This window comes from Vitis vinifera, chromosome 8 (assembly GCF_030704535.1).
Source record: "Vitis vinifera cultivar Pinot Noir 40024 chromosome 8, ASM3070453v1".
Classification (NCBI taxonomy): domain Eukaryota; kingdom Viridiplantae; phylum Streptophyta; class Magnoliopsida; order Vitales; family Vitaceae; genus Vitis; species Vitis vinifera.
Genome location: NC_081812.1, coordinates 18,369,636 through 18,385,587, shown reverse-complemented (window position 1 = coordinate 18,385,587; position 15,952 = coordinate 18,369,636). Strand labels below are relative to the sequence as shown.

The 15,952-nt window shown below is 34.9% G+C and overlaps 1 protein-coding gene across 2 annotated transcripts; it reads right to left on the bottom strand.

Annotated features, from left to right (window-relative positions):
- Positions 1-723: 723 nt before the first annotated feature.
- LOC100264781 (ABC transporter B family member 29, chloroplastic) lies at positions 724-9,429 on the bottom strand. Of its 2 annotated transcripts, XM_002276453.4 has the most exons (10): positions 8,772-9,429; positions 8,547-8,633; positions 8,302-8,409; positions 4,598-4,864; positions 3,371-3,454; positions 2,902-3,118; positions 2,689-2,774; positions 2,055-2,242; positions 1,785-1,914; positions 724-1,304 (listed from the first exon to the last, which is right to left on the bottom strand). In XM_002276453.4, exons 1-10 carry the CDS (start codon positions 9,348-9,350, stop codon positions 1,158-1,160), a joined length of 1,893 nt encoding a protein of 630 aa, XP_002276489.1. In that variant the 5' UTR covers positions 9,351-9,429; the 3' UTR covers positions 724-1,157. The 2 variants fall into 2 exon arrangements, with proteins under 2 accessions (XP_002276489.1, XP_059595152.1); XM_059739169.1 differs by lacking the exons at positions 2,689-2,774; positions 2,902-3,118.
- Positions 9,430-15,952: the final 6,523 nt, after the last annotated feature.

The window sequence follows — 15,952 nt, the reverse complement described above, 5'->3', positions numbered from 1 at the left end:
TATGGTTAATCAAAAGGCTTTCAATACAAGGAAGAGCGTAGCTGCCTGTGCTTCTCCTTCCGTACAGGATTACGATAACGGGCAAAAATGCTTTAAAAAGTTAAAAATGATGATATAAAGCCTGAACTTGCTTAGGGTGGGTAACTGAGCATTGTTCAATTAGTTAAGTACGGTGAATATCATATATAGTTCAAATAGTCCCAGGTACCTCTCTATCAAAATGGAACTTCCTCTATCCAACTTGAAAGGGCAGTTTCAGTCCAAACTGGGACTCTGGAAGCAAGGGGTGATTCAGGATTAGGATAATAGGAATTGCATGGTGAAGGAGGCGCATACAAATCTTGTCTTAATAGCCTGAATCATACTCCAACCTACATTTTACTTAGGTGGCAGCTCCATATCGACCAAGACCAAAACTTCAATGTCAAAATTATCCACATTGACAAAATTACATGGCTTGATCTTGGAATTGTATAGAACTGTGTAACAAGGTAGAAAAGGGATTTAAACACATTAACTTGATCATATTTGTTGTGGCCGGAAATCTCATTCCAGGGGTTTGTGCTTATAAATAGGATGGCAGTCTCATTCCGAGCCACCTTAAATCGGGGGCAATTCTCTTGAAAGCAGAGTCCTACTAGTCACATTACGGCAAAACACTTGTGGCTACAAATCTGTGGTTATAATTTATCAATCAGATCAGATTTCATGAATCACTAGTAGTTTTCTTCAAAGGAGTTATAACTTAAGACCTATTTCATTATAAAATAAGTGTGGTCCATTACAATCTCTTTTCTCAATCTTTAAGAAAAACACAAAAACCAAGAAAATCTAAGACACTCATAGAACAAATACATGATAAGCTACAAAATAAAATGGAGCTTCTTTTGGGATCCTCGTATCTCTCCCAAGAAAAAATGTACGTATGAAAATGCAACAACCTCAAAAACCACAATATCTATGGGTAGAGATAGGATGTCATCGTGACTGGAAATATCTGTCCATGGTTTCCTTGACCAAATTTCAATGGTTGTGCCATCACCTTTTGGTTGGCACAAGTATAATTGGCTGCATGAAGGGGAAAGCCCTAACCCAAAAAGACAATGTCCTGATTGGAACACATCCTAATGGTTGCAACTTGTACCATCAACATGCTTTCATATCACCAGCCCTGTTGATAAGAGGGAATCAGACTTACCACCCAAAAGAGCTGAGCGATTTAGCTCCTCCAGCTTTCCATCATCCAGAAGAAAAACGCGTTTTGCCATCAGAACAGTTTCCAAGCGGTGGGCAATGACCAACACCTACAAGATTAATGTCAATACTTGGTTTGAGCACACATCTGAGCCATTCAAAAGACGCAAGGATCCTAATTAAAAAGGAAAATATCCAAGTTAATTCTAATTTCTTTACACAAAGATGGTCTCAGTTAAAGCTCATTTTCACTTCCCAAATTACAGAATTTGCTTTAAAAAATTTCAGTTTATGTAGAGCTCATGTTCCCTATAGCCTCTAAAAAAATGTTTGCAGCAGATGATTTAATGTTGTACTCCTGCTCCAGTTCTAAAGCTCAAGGGAACAGATTTACATCATCCTAATGTTTCACATATGAATTCCTATAAATAATTAATGACAGGAATAACATGTGTCCATCTCAAGAAAATATTAGCTATGATATGATGTGTGACTTTCATGTTCCCACTACCAATTTCAACACAGATACCTATGAATAAATAGTAAGAAACGGAAACACATGATGCAAATTGAAAATTTATTGTTCTTACAGTACGATTTTCCATTAATCGCTCCACAGCTTGTCTCACCAATAACTCAGACCTGCTATCTAAAGCAGAAGTTGCTTCATCCAAAATCAGTATGGAACAGTTCTGATAGAGTGCCCTTGCAATAGCTATTCTGTGTTTTCAAGTAAAGTAGAATGTATCATGTTAGCATAATAAATTCTGGAAATAGAAGCAATTAGATTGCATGTTCATCTTCAAATCCATGGCTAGTGGTCATGTTGTTAGGATTAGGGTTTGGATTTGAAGCTTCACCTTTGCTTCTGGCCGCCGCTTAATGTTGAGCCCCTTGGTCCAATATTGGTTTGGTACCCTTCTGAAAGGTTTCTAATGAATTCATCAGCATTTGCAGTTTGTGCTGCAAGCTCAACTCTCTCCATGTCAATTGTAGTCATCAGATCCCTATATCCAATGTTTTCAACAACTGTTCCTGAAAGAAGTGTCTAACACCAAAATGTGTCATCTGATACTAACACATTAACATTAGTAGGATCTGATACTCATTTATAGTCTAACAAATAATTAAGTTCAAACAATGTCTGCAATGTCTTGTCCAAGTAATGGAGGATATCCTGATCTACGACAATAGTTATCACCAATAACTACATACCTTAGTTGAAACATAATACAGCATGTGGAAGAAATACATAGCAACATCATAATTTATTTGTACTTAGTGGTAGTATTTGAAAGACAAAACACTGCAAAATCAGATGATCCCAGGCTGGCATTTGTAAAACCAGCACAAACCACATAAGGTAACCAACAAGCAATTGCTTGATTGTTTTCATTGTTGTGAGGTGAATGCAATTTCATGTTTAATCCTACAAATAAAAACAAATTTTAAAAAGGGAACTAAAATATAAGAATGTAGTGAGCAGTCACTCACTATATCCTGAGAAACCAGACCAACATGTCTCCTTAAACTTTTCAAGCGGATGCCTTGAATATTATGGTTATCAAGAATTACACAACCTGTTAACATGGGAGAAACAGATAAATGGTCACATTAAAATGGAAGGATTGCTTAAAGTTCAAACTGAAGGGTCAAAAGTTGAGCAAGTTTGTAATGGAATAAGTTTTGTAATTTCAGATGGCTAACCACATAAAGGATCATAAAGTCGAAGAAGCAGTTTTACAAGGGTTGTCTTTCCTCCTCCAGAGGGCCCAACAAGAGCAACTGTTTCACCAGCTTTGATATGGAGGTCCAATCCATTCAAAATAAGAGGCATCCTGTCTCCATATCTAAAAGAGATATTACAAAATTTCACCTCTCCAATAACAGAATCTAAATCAACCGCATCAGGTTTCTCAAGCACCTATACTCAAAAACAATATGATCTGTGATCACTAAAAAAGGTTATCCATTATCCAATCACACTGTTAAATAAGGATAGAATAACTAAAACTAAAAAAAGCATCTTTATAATATCACTATCTGGCAAGCAAGAAAGTGGGGAGAAATGAAGAGGTGTTTGTCAAACAAATTAATTCTTAAAAACAACATATTTTCACCAAGTGATAAAATGAAAATTAGTTGAATGGCCATTTCTATCAAAGACGGATTTTACCTGAGATTCAAACCTGGTCAAATCAAACAAGCGTTCAATAGCTGGCTCTCCTTGCTTCAACTCATTGTAAGCTTTTCCCACACCCTGCGCGACCCTTAAATTCAGATTGATAATATAAGACAGCTCCAGAATGGCTGAACCATAATAACAACACAACGGAGAATTAGCCAAAAAACTTTGGACTACTTATAAAGAATGTGGAACTATTTCTTTTTGTACGTAAATTGAGCAACAAAAATAAGAAAAGAAATGAAAAATAAAAAGTAGCATCTAAAGAACTTCTAGGCCAAGATCTAGTGGCTATGACAAGATATTGAAGTGTTAAAAGTTTATAACAAATAATGGAGACAAGTATGATTGTACCATTTAAGAGAATCATATAAAAGACAATCATACTACAGGCTCCAGCCAAGAAAATTTTAGAAGTCTAATAATAATCCTAATTAAATAAATATGAGTTTTCAGGATTAGTTTCAATAGTATGCAAGCTTCGAGATGATCATTAAGAATATAACTTTGACCAAAGATGATAACATGAACTCTCTCATTAGAGACATAGAAATTTCCACATTTTTCCTAGTTATCAAGAGGAGAAGTACCCATATGAACTCTGAATTAAAATAGAAATTTACAAAAAGACAACTGATAATGAGTTGATTCCATCTACATGTGGCCTACTTCCCCCAGAGGGCTTTCTTAGTTAAACAGACTCACTTGCTTACTGATAAAAAATGACTTCTTTCCTGAGCATACTCAAGTGGGAGATATCAATATATGTGCCTTCATGTGTTGCTACTACTGCTTAATTAATATAAGTTATATAACATCTTCTAATGAAATATACACACTACTGATCAGTACATGCGTAAGACTTGGAATTTAACAACAGAATTCATTAAATTACTTACATAATCAGATATAAAAGTACTCTCTCATCTCATAGCAATAAAAGAAGCATGGGTAAATGTCAGAAACCTTTTCATATGTTTCAAAACAAATCACCAACCTCCCCCACAAATCTTTTAACCTAGATTCATTTACCTCCCCTCATGAGTTTCAGAAACTTTTATACCTTAGCATTACACACTGATAAAAATAGTTTATTAAGGGATTATAGACCATAAACCCTCTCTAGTGTTCAAATTTGTGCTGAAAGGACATCCATTATATCAATTAAACCCTCAAGGTGGTGATTGCTATATTAAAAATCTCAACAAATAGTATCACCTGGATTGGATCAATCAATAGAACCAATGATGTTACAAAAGAAACCAAGAGACTGCCATCCAAAGCACCACTTGGAACCACCAGTGAACCAACAAAAAATATTGATAATGCTCCAAAATATATAATTTGCATGATTTGAGGAATGAGAGCCTTCATTTTCCTCTTTTTCAAACGTTCAGATAGGTCGGTATGAGCAAGTCTTCGAAACCGAGCACTCTCAGACAACTCTGCATTGCTTGCCTTCACAAAAAGAATTGATGGGAGGATCTGAAACATAAATAGTACACTGGTGTAAGTACACCAATTAAAAAGAAGTGATTGAGAACATCATATGGTAGAATCTCAAGCACACTTTTTGAAATTAACAGCAGACACAATCAGAGCCACATGGAGGGGAGGAGGAACTTAAAGACTCATGGATCTACCACCTTACTAGTGGAGGAAGGAAGCAAAAGAAAACATAAATAATTGTTCAACCATATTCTAGGACTCAAATGGGTTAGTAGAAATAATACAAACAAAGAAGAACAAAGTAATTAGGAAGAAACATATTTTTGATAGGCAACCATTTAGGAAGAGACACGAACAATGTTTTTGTTGGGATAAAGCCTTTAAAAGCATGACATGATGTAAGAAAATTAGATTTGATTAATATATTTATATACTATAATTTTAGTTTCCACTATTCTATCCATCAATCCATGTTTGGATTGATATTTATCTAAGCATTTATACCTATACCACTTATATTGTACATGATTTGGGTGCATTAACAGTTGTATGGAATATCTAAATCATAGGTTCCTTGTAAGTTTCCCTAATAAGTGCACTAGTGTGTATCGTTACACATTGAACAAGACCTACGGTGAATTATGAAATTGGCTATCAGGTAGTTGTGATTTTACCAAGTTATTATGTTGTATAGACTCTCAACTTTGAGAGAATATTGAACTAATAGTGAAGTTTTCAGTGACTTTAACCTATGGGTGAGACCTAAGGTAGTCATATATTTTTTATGGAGTAAGTTACTATTGATTAAGGCAGGTGACAATAGGTATCTTCTATAAGCATCATGATATCTTATAGGATAGAAGTAGTGCATCCTCTTGAGTGATCCTAAGGATTTATGATCATGAAATTTGTAATGCTGCAATAATTTCTTAAGTGAGATTTGACATATATCCTTTATGGATTAGAGTATGTCGATTGATCACAAAATAGAAGAATCTAAGATTCAAGGATATTAAAGGTAATCTTAAGAGGTTGATAGCTTCTACCTCATTAAGTTGCCGACACTAGTTCATGGGATGTCTACATATAGTAGATGGTAAACCATAAACCCGATAAATTAATTAAATTAATGAAGTGCAGTTGATTTCATAGGGCACTAAAGTGCAGTTGACTATCTTTAGTAGAATGTTAACTTTAGAATTGGATTACAAAGAAGTTAGTATTTTCCTAGGGGTCCTAGTGGTCACTACTTGAGTTCATATTCTATGTTAATACAAAGTTTTAGGGATTTATTGAGAATTAATCATTTATATGCATAAGGGTGTTTTGGAAATAGTGCAAGGTTGCACAAGAATTTATGATTAATTATTTTGATTTTTCTCAATTGAACTAATTGATTAATTGTAACCCATTTGAGCTAATTAATTAGGACTTAGTAGACTAGATTAATTGACCTAAGTCCAAGTTAGGCCAAAATCACTTAAGCTCATAAGAGTGTTTATATAAACCCCTTGGATTGTAAGGTTAGACTTTCACTTTTCAAACTAGTAGTCTTATAGAAACCTAGCCTTCCCCCCTTACTCCTTCTCCCTCTCTCTTTCTCTCTCTCAAGGTGTAAGCCACTCCACGCAAGTGTCATGGATCTAAGGAGCCATCATGTGGAAGATCAAACTGTTATTGAAATCCCTAAATCAACTGGATTAGGATCTGAGAACATCCAAATCCAAAGGTACGGTTTTAAACACCTAAATCTAAGTATTTTTACTTTCGTTATGCATTTAGGTCTAGTATCCCTAAGTTGTTAGATAGCATACACCTATGATCCAAGGGTTTTCCTAACAACTGGTATCAGATAGGACTAGCATGCTAGATCCAATCTAGGATGTGTTATCTCTATTTTGTAGGCCTTTTGTTTTCAGCCCATGACCAATAGGGATGAAAGAATCGTTTTATTTTCTTATATATAAATGCAATAATGAATGAATAATTTCTTTGAATCTTCTCTAGATTTGGTTGTATACTCCATAAGGAGTATAGGTTTTGAATTTTCATTAGACAGGTCGTCGGAGAGTGTAGGATTTTTGTTGTTGTATAAAAATTGTACTTTGATCTATGGTGACTCAATAAGAGAGAACAAAGGTTCCAATAGTTTAGGGACATTCATAGAAAAAACCATTCCAAGAAAGTACGTTTTTCGATGGGTGCATTGAGGAAAAGTTTTCAGGCTTGGAGGTGTAGGCATGGGTGCTCAAGCGTCGGAGATAAGAGTTTGATCGGCTCATGCACTCAAGCATTCTTGGCATTAGGGTTTTCTGGTTTTTTTATATTCTAACCTTAATTTTGGTTGCAAAAATATTTTTAGAAAATTTTGGAATTTTTGGATTCCAAATATTTGGTTACCAAAATCTATGATAGGATCCTTTGGGAAAATATTTTAATTTCCAATTTTATATTTTTATGCTCAATACATGTATATTTTGTGTATGACATAAATTTTAATGAAAATAATTTTTCTTGTAAATGGGATTTCAAGAGGATATAATTTATTAAATTTTGGAATAGTGTAGAATAAGGAAATAAATTTTTGTTAAAATAAAATTTAAATCCTGGAAGGAAAACTTCCTTTAGTAAAATTATTTTTTGAGGATCTTTGAAGATAAAAGTTTTCCTTATTGAACAAAGTGCTCTCTAGATTTTTCTTTTCAATTTTTTTTTATCAGAAATAGAGATAAATTTTTATTGATAGAAGAAAGAGAGAAGGAGAGATCCTTCTCACATAATACAAAACCTAATCAAGTCAAACCCAATTGTAGTTCTAAGATAATCCCTTTTTTTAGGCATTCCTATTATCTTCGATGGGGGTTCCAGCGAGCCATTTACATTCCAGTTCTAAGACTTTCCTAACTAATTCCTTACATGTGGGAAGAGTTTGAGGTCCATTCTTTCTACTATCCCGTGAGAGTGCTACGGTCTTCACCTCTAGCCATTGGGAATTCTCTTTTTAGTTCCTTGCCAGCCGTAATGCCTTCTCCTAAGTGCTTTTTTTTTTATCAGAAATAGAGATAAATTTTTATTGATAGAAGAAAGAGAGAAGGAGAGATCCTTCTCACATAATACAAAACCTAATCAAGTAATAGTAGACTCCTCTACTATACAAGGAGAACTATGGTATTGACCCTAACCGTGGGAAGCCATGACCAGAACACAACCTACCAAGGTATGGGGACCCCAGTAGGGCTACCATATGCTGTCACTTAGGAGTAAATGAGTCGCATTAAGAAATATGGTTAAGAAAAATTTCCTATAAATCATTTTCCCAATTTCAACTGCACCATTGTTGGTAATGCATGCACTAGTCTGCAAGTTCATTTTTTATAATACAACTCTCTTTTTGGAATAGAATGCAAAATTCTTCTGAAAGGAGAGAGAGTCTACTAAAAAACTGGAGATCTTGACTACGGCAATGAACATACCTCATTCAAGTATGCCGAGAGAGCAGCAATGCTAAGATGGGCCCTTTTAGATATCTTTCGAAGCCTTTCACCGAGATGGGCAATAACAAGAGACATAAATGGAATAACCTAAAAGAATACACCAGACAGGTTGGACATCAATTACATAACCAAAAAACAAACACAAACACAAACACCCAAGTCTTCCTTCCTCACTAAGGTTGAAATCAAAGAAACACACACAAACCCAAGTGTTCGTTCCTCACCAAGGCTGAAATCAAAGAAAGTGTAGGGCTGATAAATAACATCTGCGTTGCCATCGCCGATAACTGCAGAGCACTGGGTACAATGGTCTGTCATACAAAAGAAACCATATAATTAAAACTCAGCGTGAGTGTGTGATAGCTAAGCTCCAGAATTCATAGATCTTCTCTTTGACAAGCTCCGGATCTATAAGAAGGAACAGGCGCTTCAATATTAGAATTACTTACATTCAGAAGAGCATGCACGGTATCGGCAACATCTGACGCCTCCGCAGTCATCCGATACGCAATATCACCAGGAGAAACGGCATCACCACCTTCAAAAAACTCTAAATCCCTCTGCAAAACCTTGTCGAAGGCAAAAACCCTAACCTTATACACCGAATTCAAAGCGGCGTCCCACAGAAACGCTTGCTGCCAGTAACTAGCCACTAGCCGAGCCAGAAGCAATACCCCCAATACCAAACCCTCGTCTCTCAAATGAATGGCGTCAATCTTGCTCAGCGTCGCCGAAAATTTTCCGACTTTAGGGACAATTTTGGAGAGAGAATAGACAGAGACAAGACTACAGAACCAGCCTTTTAGAATTGGTTTATATTCTGATAGAACGTAGGGTTTGATGGCTTCGAGAGAGTGAAATGTGGAGGGAGAAATGAAGTTAAAGGGCTTCAGGGAGGCTTTAAAAGAGGGTTTAACTGTTAGATTTGGTGAGAAGGCGAAGAGTTTGGTTGGTCTGGGTTTGAATCTAAGACCAAGAAGAGAAGGGGAAGAAGATGGAGGAGCGATGGTGAATTGTATCGTGGCCATTTTTTCAGCCGGTGCCGGTAGGCGCGGGGATGATGATGAGCCATTTTGGAGGCAACGGCTAAATGTTACGGTTAAGGCCCCACCATGGTTTCGCACCAAAATAATAATATTTTTTTTTTTTCCTTTTCTTCTTTACAAACAAACTCATCTGATTAAATATACCAATTTTATTTTAAATGTTACTATTAACCATCTTCTTTTTTCTAATTTTTAAATTTTCATCTTCTATAAATATTAAAAAATTATCAAATTGTTAGTAATTATACTTTTTATTTAAAGAAAATAATAACATATAAAAAAACGTTTACAATGAACCATGATATTTTAAAAATTCACACAAATTTTTATCTACTTTAAAATAAATATTAAATAAAAAAATAAATAATAATTTTAATAAATAATGTAGTGAAAATTTATTTATTAAAAGACAATAATATTTCACTAAAAACTATAAAATAAGTGCATAAATTATATTTTTATTAAAAATAAGTAATAATGTTTTAAAAATTACAAGTATTAATAATATAAACTAAAACTATAAAATTATATTATTTTTATATGAACATTAAGATAAGTGGGAATATAACAATCATATGGAATATCAACATTAGGATTTAATTGACATGTAATGAGTTACACCAATTAAACAGTTGCTGGCACAAGGAGAAAGAATAAAATACACACAAGTGATATAGGTCCATAGTAAGGATATTTCAGGAATGATTTGAGATTTAACTCAATGGGAAGAACAGACAAATGAATGATTTTGAAAAGGGAAAATGCACTATGCTGCATATTATCTACAATCAAATCTTAAACAAATCTAAGACATCAAATCAGAAGGAAAAAAAACATAGATTAAACAGAAGTGGAAGGAAAGAATCCTTTCTGTAAGTTATTCATAAACTTACCACCAAATCAAGCTGATAAATAAGGAGGGATTGCTGCTTCCAAACCTGAGCCAAATCTTTATAGAGCAGAGCGGAAAGCTAAACCTGCTTGCATAACCGCTTCAGAAAGTCGATTTTGTAAGCATTTCCAAAGATGGTCTTGAACCACTCAACAAAATGAAGTCCCCTGCCTGCAATTCCCATTCTTTCTGACAACATACTTTTGAGGGAGTGAATTTTCTTGCAGAAGAGAAAGTTTGAGGTTCAAGTGGTTCTGTAGTTGGATGTACAGAAAGTGCTCATGCAACAGTCAAAAAACAATATCTCCCATAGAAAATCTCAATAATACTATCTCTCTGCACCAAAAATAAATTAGAATTATCAAATACTAAATAAATAAATAAAATTGTTTTTCCAGAGAAAAGTATTACATAGAAATAGAATCATTAGGAAGGAAATTCATCATGACCAGCAAATTTCAGTGACAAATTTTTCAAGAATTCAGCAGAAATATAATTTGATACAAATGAGGATCCAAAATCTGATTTTGGCAAATAAATATAAAAATGCCGTGGACCCCAAGGTCTAATGCAAAAATTCTACTGCTTGAGACATTCGCAAGGAAGCCACTGATGATATCATTGAGATGTTTCAGGAAGGCCTAAACCAGAAGAAATATGGATTGGCAGTGCAAGGAAATCAAGTTGTAGGAATTGTTGAACCTGGGCTTTTGAACCATACTGATTCTTCAGAACATACCCATTTCATCAAATTTTTCCAGGGATGCCACCACAACAGCACCAACAGTAGTGTAGCAATTAGGGAAATGGAAGTAAAGGATGTTTGGCAGCAGCAATAAGACTGTAAGAGTTGGTTTGTCTTATGCAACTCATTCCCCTATCGACTGTTTAACCATGAGAGAAACTTTAACAAAGTTGCAAGAGATCATGAAATCTCTGCTGAAGCTGTGAGGATTTTCATCCCTCGCATTCTTCAATTAATTATCTTGCAGACACAGTATCATCACATATTTATCTCTTGTTGTACTGATGTCATAAGTTTCTGAAGCTACAAACTAATCTGAATATGACTCTTTCATCATCTATTCCAATCTGTCACCACAATCGCAAAACAATCTTTTAAGGTATTGAGAAATTCCTACCCTGCTGACAAGGTAAACAACTGAGTGATTAATTTCAATTTGTGTTGACTCACAATGCATGCATTTTCTAACAGCAACTGGTTGCTGGAAGAACATTTTTTGTGGGAGTATGAGCATAGAGATGCAACAAAGGTAGTAGGAGTTGTGGCCATGGCATCCTCCTGATCAACATTTGTTGTCATCTCAATCACCTTCCTGTGGGATGAGGGCAACGATGCAACAAAGATAGGACTAACTGTCACAAAAACAAAACTAATTCTACAAAGGCTCATTATTGCAGATGATGCAAAATTGTACAATTATCCCAACTAGTTTTTAAATCTTCAAATATGTTAAGCAATATAATTTAATTCTTGTAATTGCTCTCAGATAAAGTGTTGGTAGGTTAGTTTACCATTACATCTAATAGGAAGAACTAAGATTTTCTACACAGAGAGTGTGGACAATTTCAGAACATGCATGTAAGATGAATAATTTTGAAAGCAAAGCATGTGAGCAGACCATAAAAAGCAATAAGTCACCAATGAAAGCTGCAGACAACATTTCTATATGATATCCTACATCATAACAGATGTGAATTCTGGATAAATATCAATGCTATGATAAAATAAAAAGAGAAATCGGCAAAAGTTTTGTAAAGATGCTTTCAGGCATATGTGCAAATTTCTCAAGTTAAACAACTTCAACTTCCAAAACTAAAGCACATCCAACATCAAGCTTCTAAAAAATGATTTGAGCAGTTACATCTCACAGCCTAGAGAAAGATTGTCGCAACATCCATGAGAAAGGAAGAATTCCAGTTCAATTGTTGTTCTCTCAATAATGATAAAAGTTCTTCAATGCCGAGGAAAAGCACCACAATGACAAAAACAACCTTATAAAAGCAGAATTTAGAACTCTTATGTTAATATTTAACTTCTAATACAAAACAAACATGTGTGGAACTAAAATGGGATGGTATACCTGACTTGATCACTTTCAGTAACATTGTCCTGTTTCCAGTAATAAAAATTAAAAAGCATGGACTTCAAATAAATTCTCATCTTTGAGACTATTACAGAGGACAAGCATATTCACCAGGGTTCTGGGGACTAATTACTTGATTACCTTAAAAAGCCGGTCTAAGGGTGAGTAACACCCTTCACATTGGCATCTAAGTCCTGCAGAAAGCTTACATAAGGCACAAAAATTTTGACGAAAAATATTAAAAAAAATCTTCTCTTACAAGATGCACAACCTCAAGAGACGGGTTTGGCCCTTTACAAATCTGGAAAGAAGTAATGGAATTAAAGTAAACCAATTAACCTCCTCACCCTTGTCATAGAGAGCTTCACAACCAAAATAATGAACTCTGCTATCTTGGTCAGCAAAAGAATTAAGCATAGCTCATCAGTAAGTGAGAATAAATAAGAATGACAAGGAAAATTAAAAAACAGGCCAATTGTACTATCAGTATTGTTGCCAGTTGCACACACACATATATATATACATGCAATGCTTTAGATTTCGATTAAATGGTTGGAGTTCATTTCCAATGCATCTTGTCTCCACTGATACATACGTGTTTCTTTCCCCAGGTGAGTGCACAAGAACATTGATTGTTAAAATTGAGCTCATGAAGGAAGCATATGAAACTATGAGTACATTCTGTTCAAAAACTAGGTGTTTTATGGTAATAGCCACAAGATAAAACAAAAATATGCAAAGCAACCTCATAGTTTTTTTGGGATAGATATTTTTGATATCCAACATCATGATGAAGAGAAGAAAAATGATTCGCTAGGACTGGCAGGGCTTGAACCCGCAGCTTCTGCCTGTGACAAAGGCAGTGTTGGAAAAAGGGGATGAATGAAATTAAGTAAAACCATTCATTAAGTAAATTCATTCATTTTTCCAGAATTCTAAAAGTCTCAAGAAGCCAAATTCATTTTGGCTTTCTGAACCTGTCTGTGTTCTTCCCTCCTTGAAGTCTATAAATAGTGGTAGACTTTCTTTCAAAAAAAGTACAGAAAAACTTTGGAGTATTGTCAGAGTGTTTAAGAGTTCCTTCCTTCCGTGTCCGTGATAGAGTTGAACAATTTCCAGTTCGCCGGAGTGGCTGTAGAGTGCTGTTGCTGCCATTCGAAGATCGTTTTATCCTGGGAGACAGACGCCTTGCGATTCTCAAAGCACCTGTGGAGAAGGCGAATCTGTTTTAAGGAGATTGTGTTTTCCACAAGACTCGGTCTAATCTTCTTCCTTAATTCTCTGTTTTTTTTTTTTTTTTTTTTTTTTCCAGTTTTCTTTTTTTTTTTCGAGTTTTCTTTTATTTTCTTATGAACTAACCAGTGTGTGCAGTGTGGTTTTCTAACAATCTTAAAACAGATTTTTTCAAAGGAAAACCAGTGGTTGGTGAAAAGGAAAAAAAAAAAAAAAGTTATCAGGAAGAAGAAGAAAAAAAAAAAAAAAAAACCGTGGTTGTGAAGAGAAGAAAAAAAAAAAAAATTATTACAATTTGTAATTGGAAAAATAAATAAATAAATAATCTTGTTGTTTAAGTTTTCCGGGAAAACAAACAAACAATTTGGTTTGTTGTTTTCGGTTTCAGGAAGAAAAAAAAATAAAATTAAAAGTTTTAGGAAAACAAGTTGTTGTTTTCTAAAAAATAAAAAAATAAAAAAAAAAAAAAATTTGTTTGTTGGTTTTTTTTTTTTTGGAAAAACAAATATTTTTTTTCAAAAGAAAAAAAAAAATAAGTTTGTTGAAATTGGGTTTATCTGAAAAAAAAAAAACAAATCTGAAAAAAAAAAAAAATTCAAATTTGTGTTTTTTTTTTAAGGAAAAAAAAAAAAACAACCATTTGTTACAAAAAGAAGTTTCGAACTCTTAACCTGAGCCCTTTTTCTCATGCTCAACTCAGTATGACACCATTGGACTATGACTCATGTTTTTTCTATTATGGGAAAAATACCTTCTTATAAAGTTTGTACCAAGTCTTTTGAAAATTTGGAAATTATGATACAGAGAAGTTCTGTCTAAGGTAATTGGAATTTAAGCGGGACCATTTGTGACCCCTCCAATTTCCTGGGAACTGAATATTCTGTCTAAGGAAGCTAGTCCTGGTCTGGGTCATTATACCCCACTAGGCTTTCCTGGGAATACTCTGTAAAGTGATTTTCAGTTTTTTTTTTTAAGTTTTTGAAGAAAAAAAAAAAAAAAAAAAGGAAAAGGAAAAAGAAATTGACACATTTTCTTGGATGTTTCAGGAAAATGACAACTGAATCCGATAACGTTGTTGTAACTGAATTAGCCCCAGTGGCAACCCCTACTGTGGCCCAAGTGCCAACGATGCCTACTACTGTACCAATCTCTGTCTCACCAGGAGAAAAACCGGAGAAGTTCAGTGGACTAAATTTTAAAAGGTGGCAACAAAAGATGTTATTCTATTTGACCACGTTGAATCTTGCAAGATTCTTGACTGAGGATGCTCCTAAGCTCAAAGAAGACGAACACGATATCCAAGTCATCAGTGCTATAGATGCTTGGAAACATTCTGACTTCTTGTGTAGAAATTATGTCATGAATGGTTTAGCTGATTCGTTGTACAATGTTTATTCTGACAAGAAAACAGCTAAGGAGCTATGGGAATCTCTAGACCGGAAATATAAAACTGAGGATGCCGGGGCTAAGAAATTTGTTGTGGGTCGCTTCCTCGACTATAAGATGGTAGATTCCAAGACTGTGGTAAGTCAAGTCCAAGAACTTCAAGTAATCTTGCATGAGATACATGCTGAGGGAATGATGTTGAGTGAAACTTTCCAAGTAGCAGCTATTATTGAGAAACTACCCCCTGCTTGGAAAGATTTTAAGAATTACCTCAAGCACAAAAGAAAGGAAATGAGCATCGAGGATCTAATTATTAGACTTCGCATTGAAGAAGATAATAGAAGATCTGAAAAGAAAGGGGCGCACACTCTAAATGAGGCCAAGGCTAACTTTGTGGAACATGGTCAAAGTTCCAAGGCGAAGACGAACAACAACAAAGGGAAAGGATCTAAGTTGGGACCTAAAGGAGGGATCTCAAAGAAGCCGAAATTTCAAGGGAAATGCTTCAATTGTGGTAAGCAAGGTCACAAGTCTGTTGATTGTAGACTGCCCAAAAAGAATAAACCTAAGGAAGCTAATGTGATTGACGACATCACTAAAAATGTTTATGACATTGACCTCACAGCAGTAGTCTCTGAGGTGAACTTGGTGGGTTCTAACCCAAAGGAATGGTGGATTGATACTGGTGCTACTCGCCATGTATGCTCTGATAAGAGAATGTTCTCCACTTTTGAACCAATTGAGAATGGGGAAAAAGTGTTCATGGAGAACTCTGCCACCTCTGAGATCAAGGGTCAAGGTAAAGTAATCTTGAAGATGACTTCTGGGAAAGAGTTGACTTTGACCAATGTTTTATATGTACCGGAAATTCGCAAGAACTTGGTGTCTGGTTCATTGCTGAATAATCATGGATTTCGGTTGGTCTTTGATTCAAACAAAGTTGTTTTGTCCAAGAGTGGAATGTA

What these genes read in the sequence shown, in the direction of transcription:
- LOC100264781 (XM_002276453.4), bottom strand. Translation starts at nt 9,350, where the DNA reads ATGGCCACGATACAATTCACCATCGCTCCTCCATCTTCTTCCCCTTCT. An exon ending in CCGTGCATGCTCTTCTGAAT is followed by an intron (nt 8,634 to 8,771) that starts GTAAGTAATTCT and finishes TTTGTATGACAG; the next exon opens with ACCATTGTACCCAGTGCTCT. An exon ending in TGACCAGGTTTGAATCTCAG is followed by an intron (nt 3,119 to 3,370) that starts GTAAAATCCGTC and finishes TTTTGAGTATAG; the next exon opens with GTGCTTGAGAAACCTGATGC.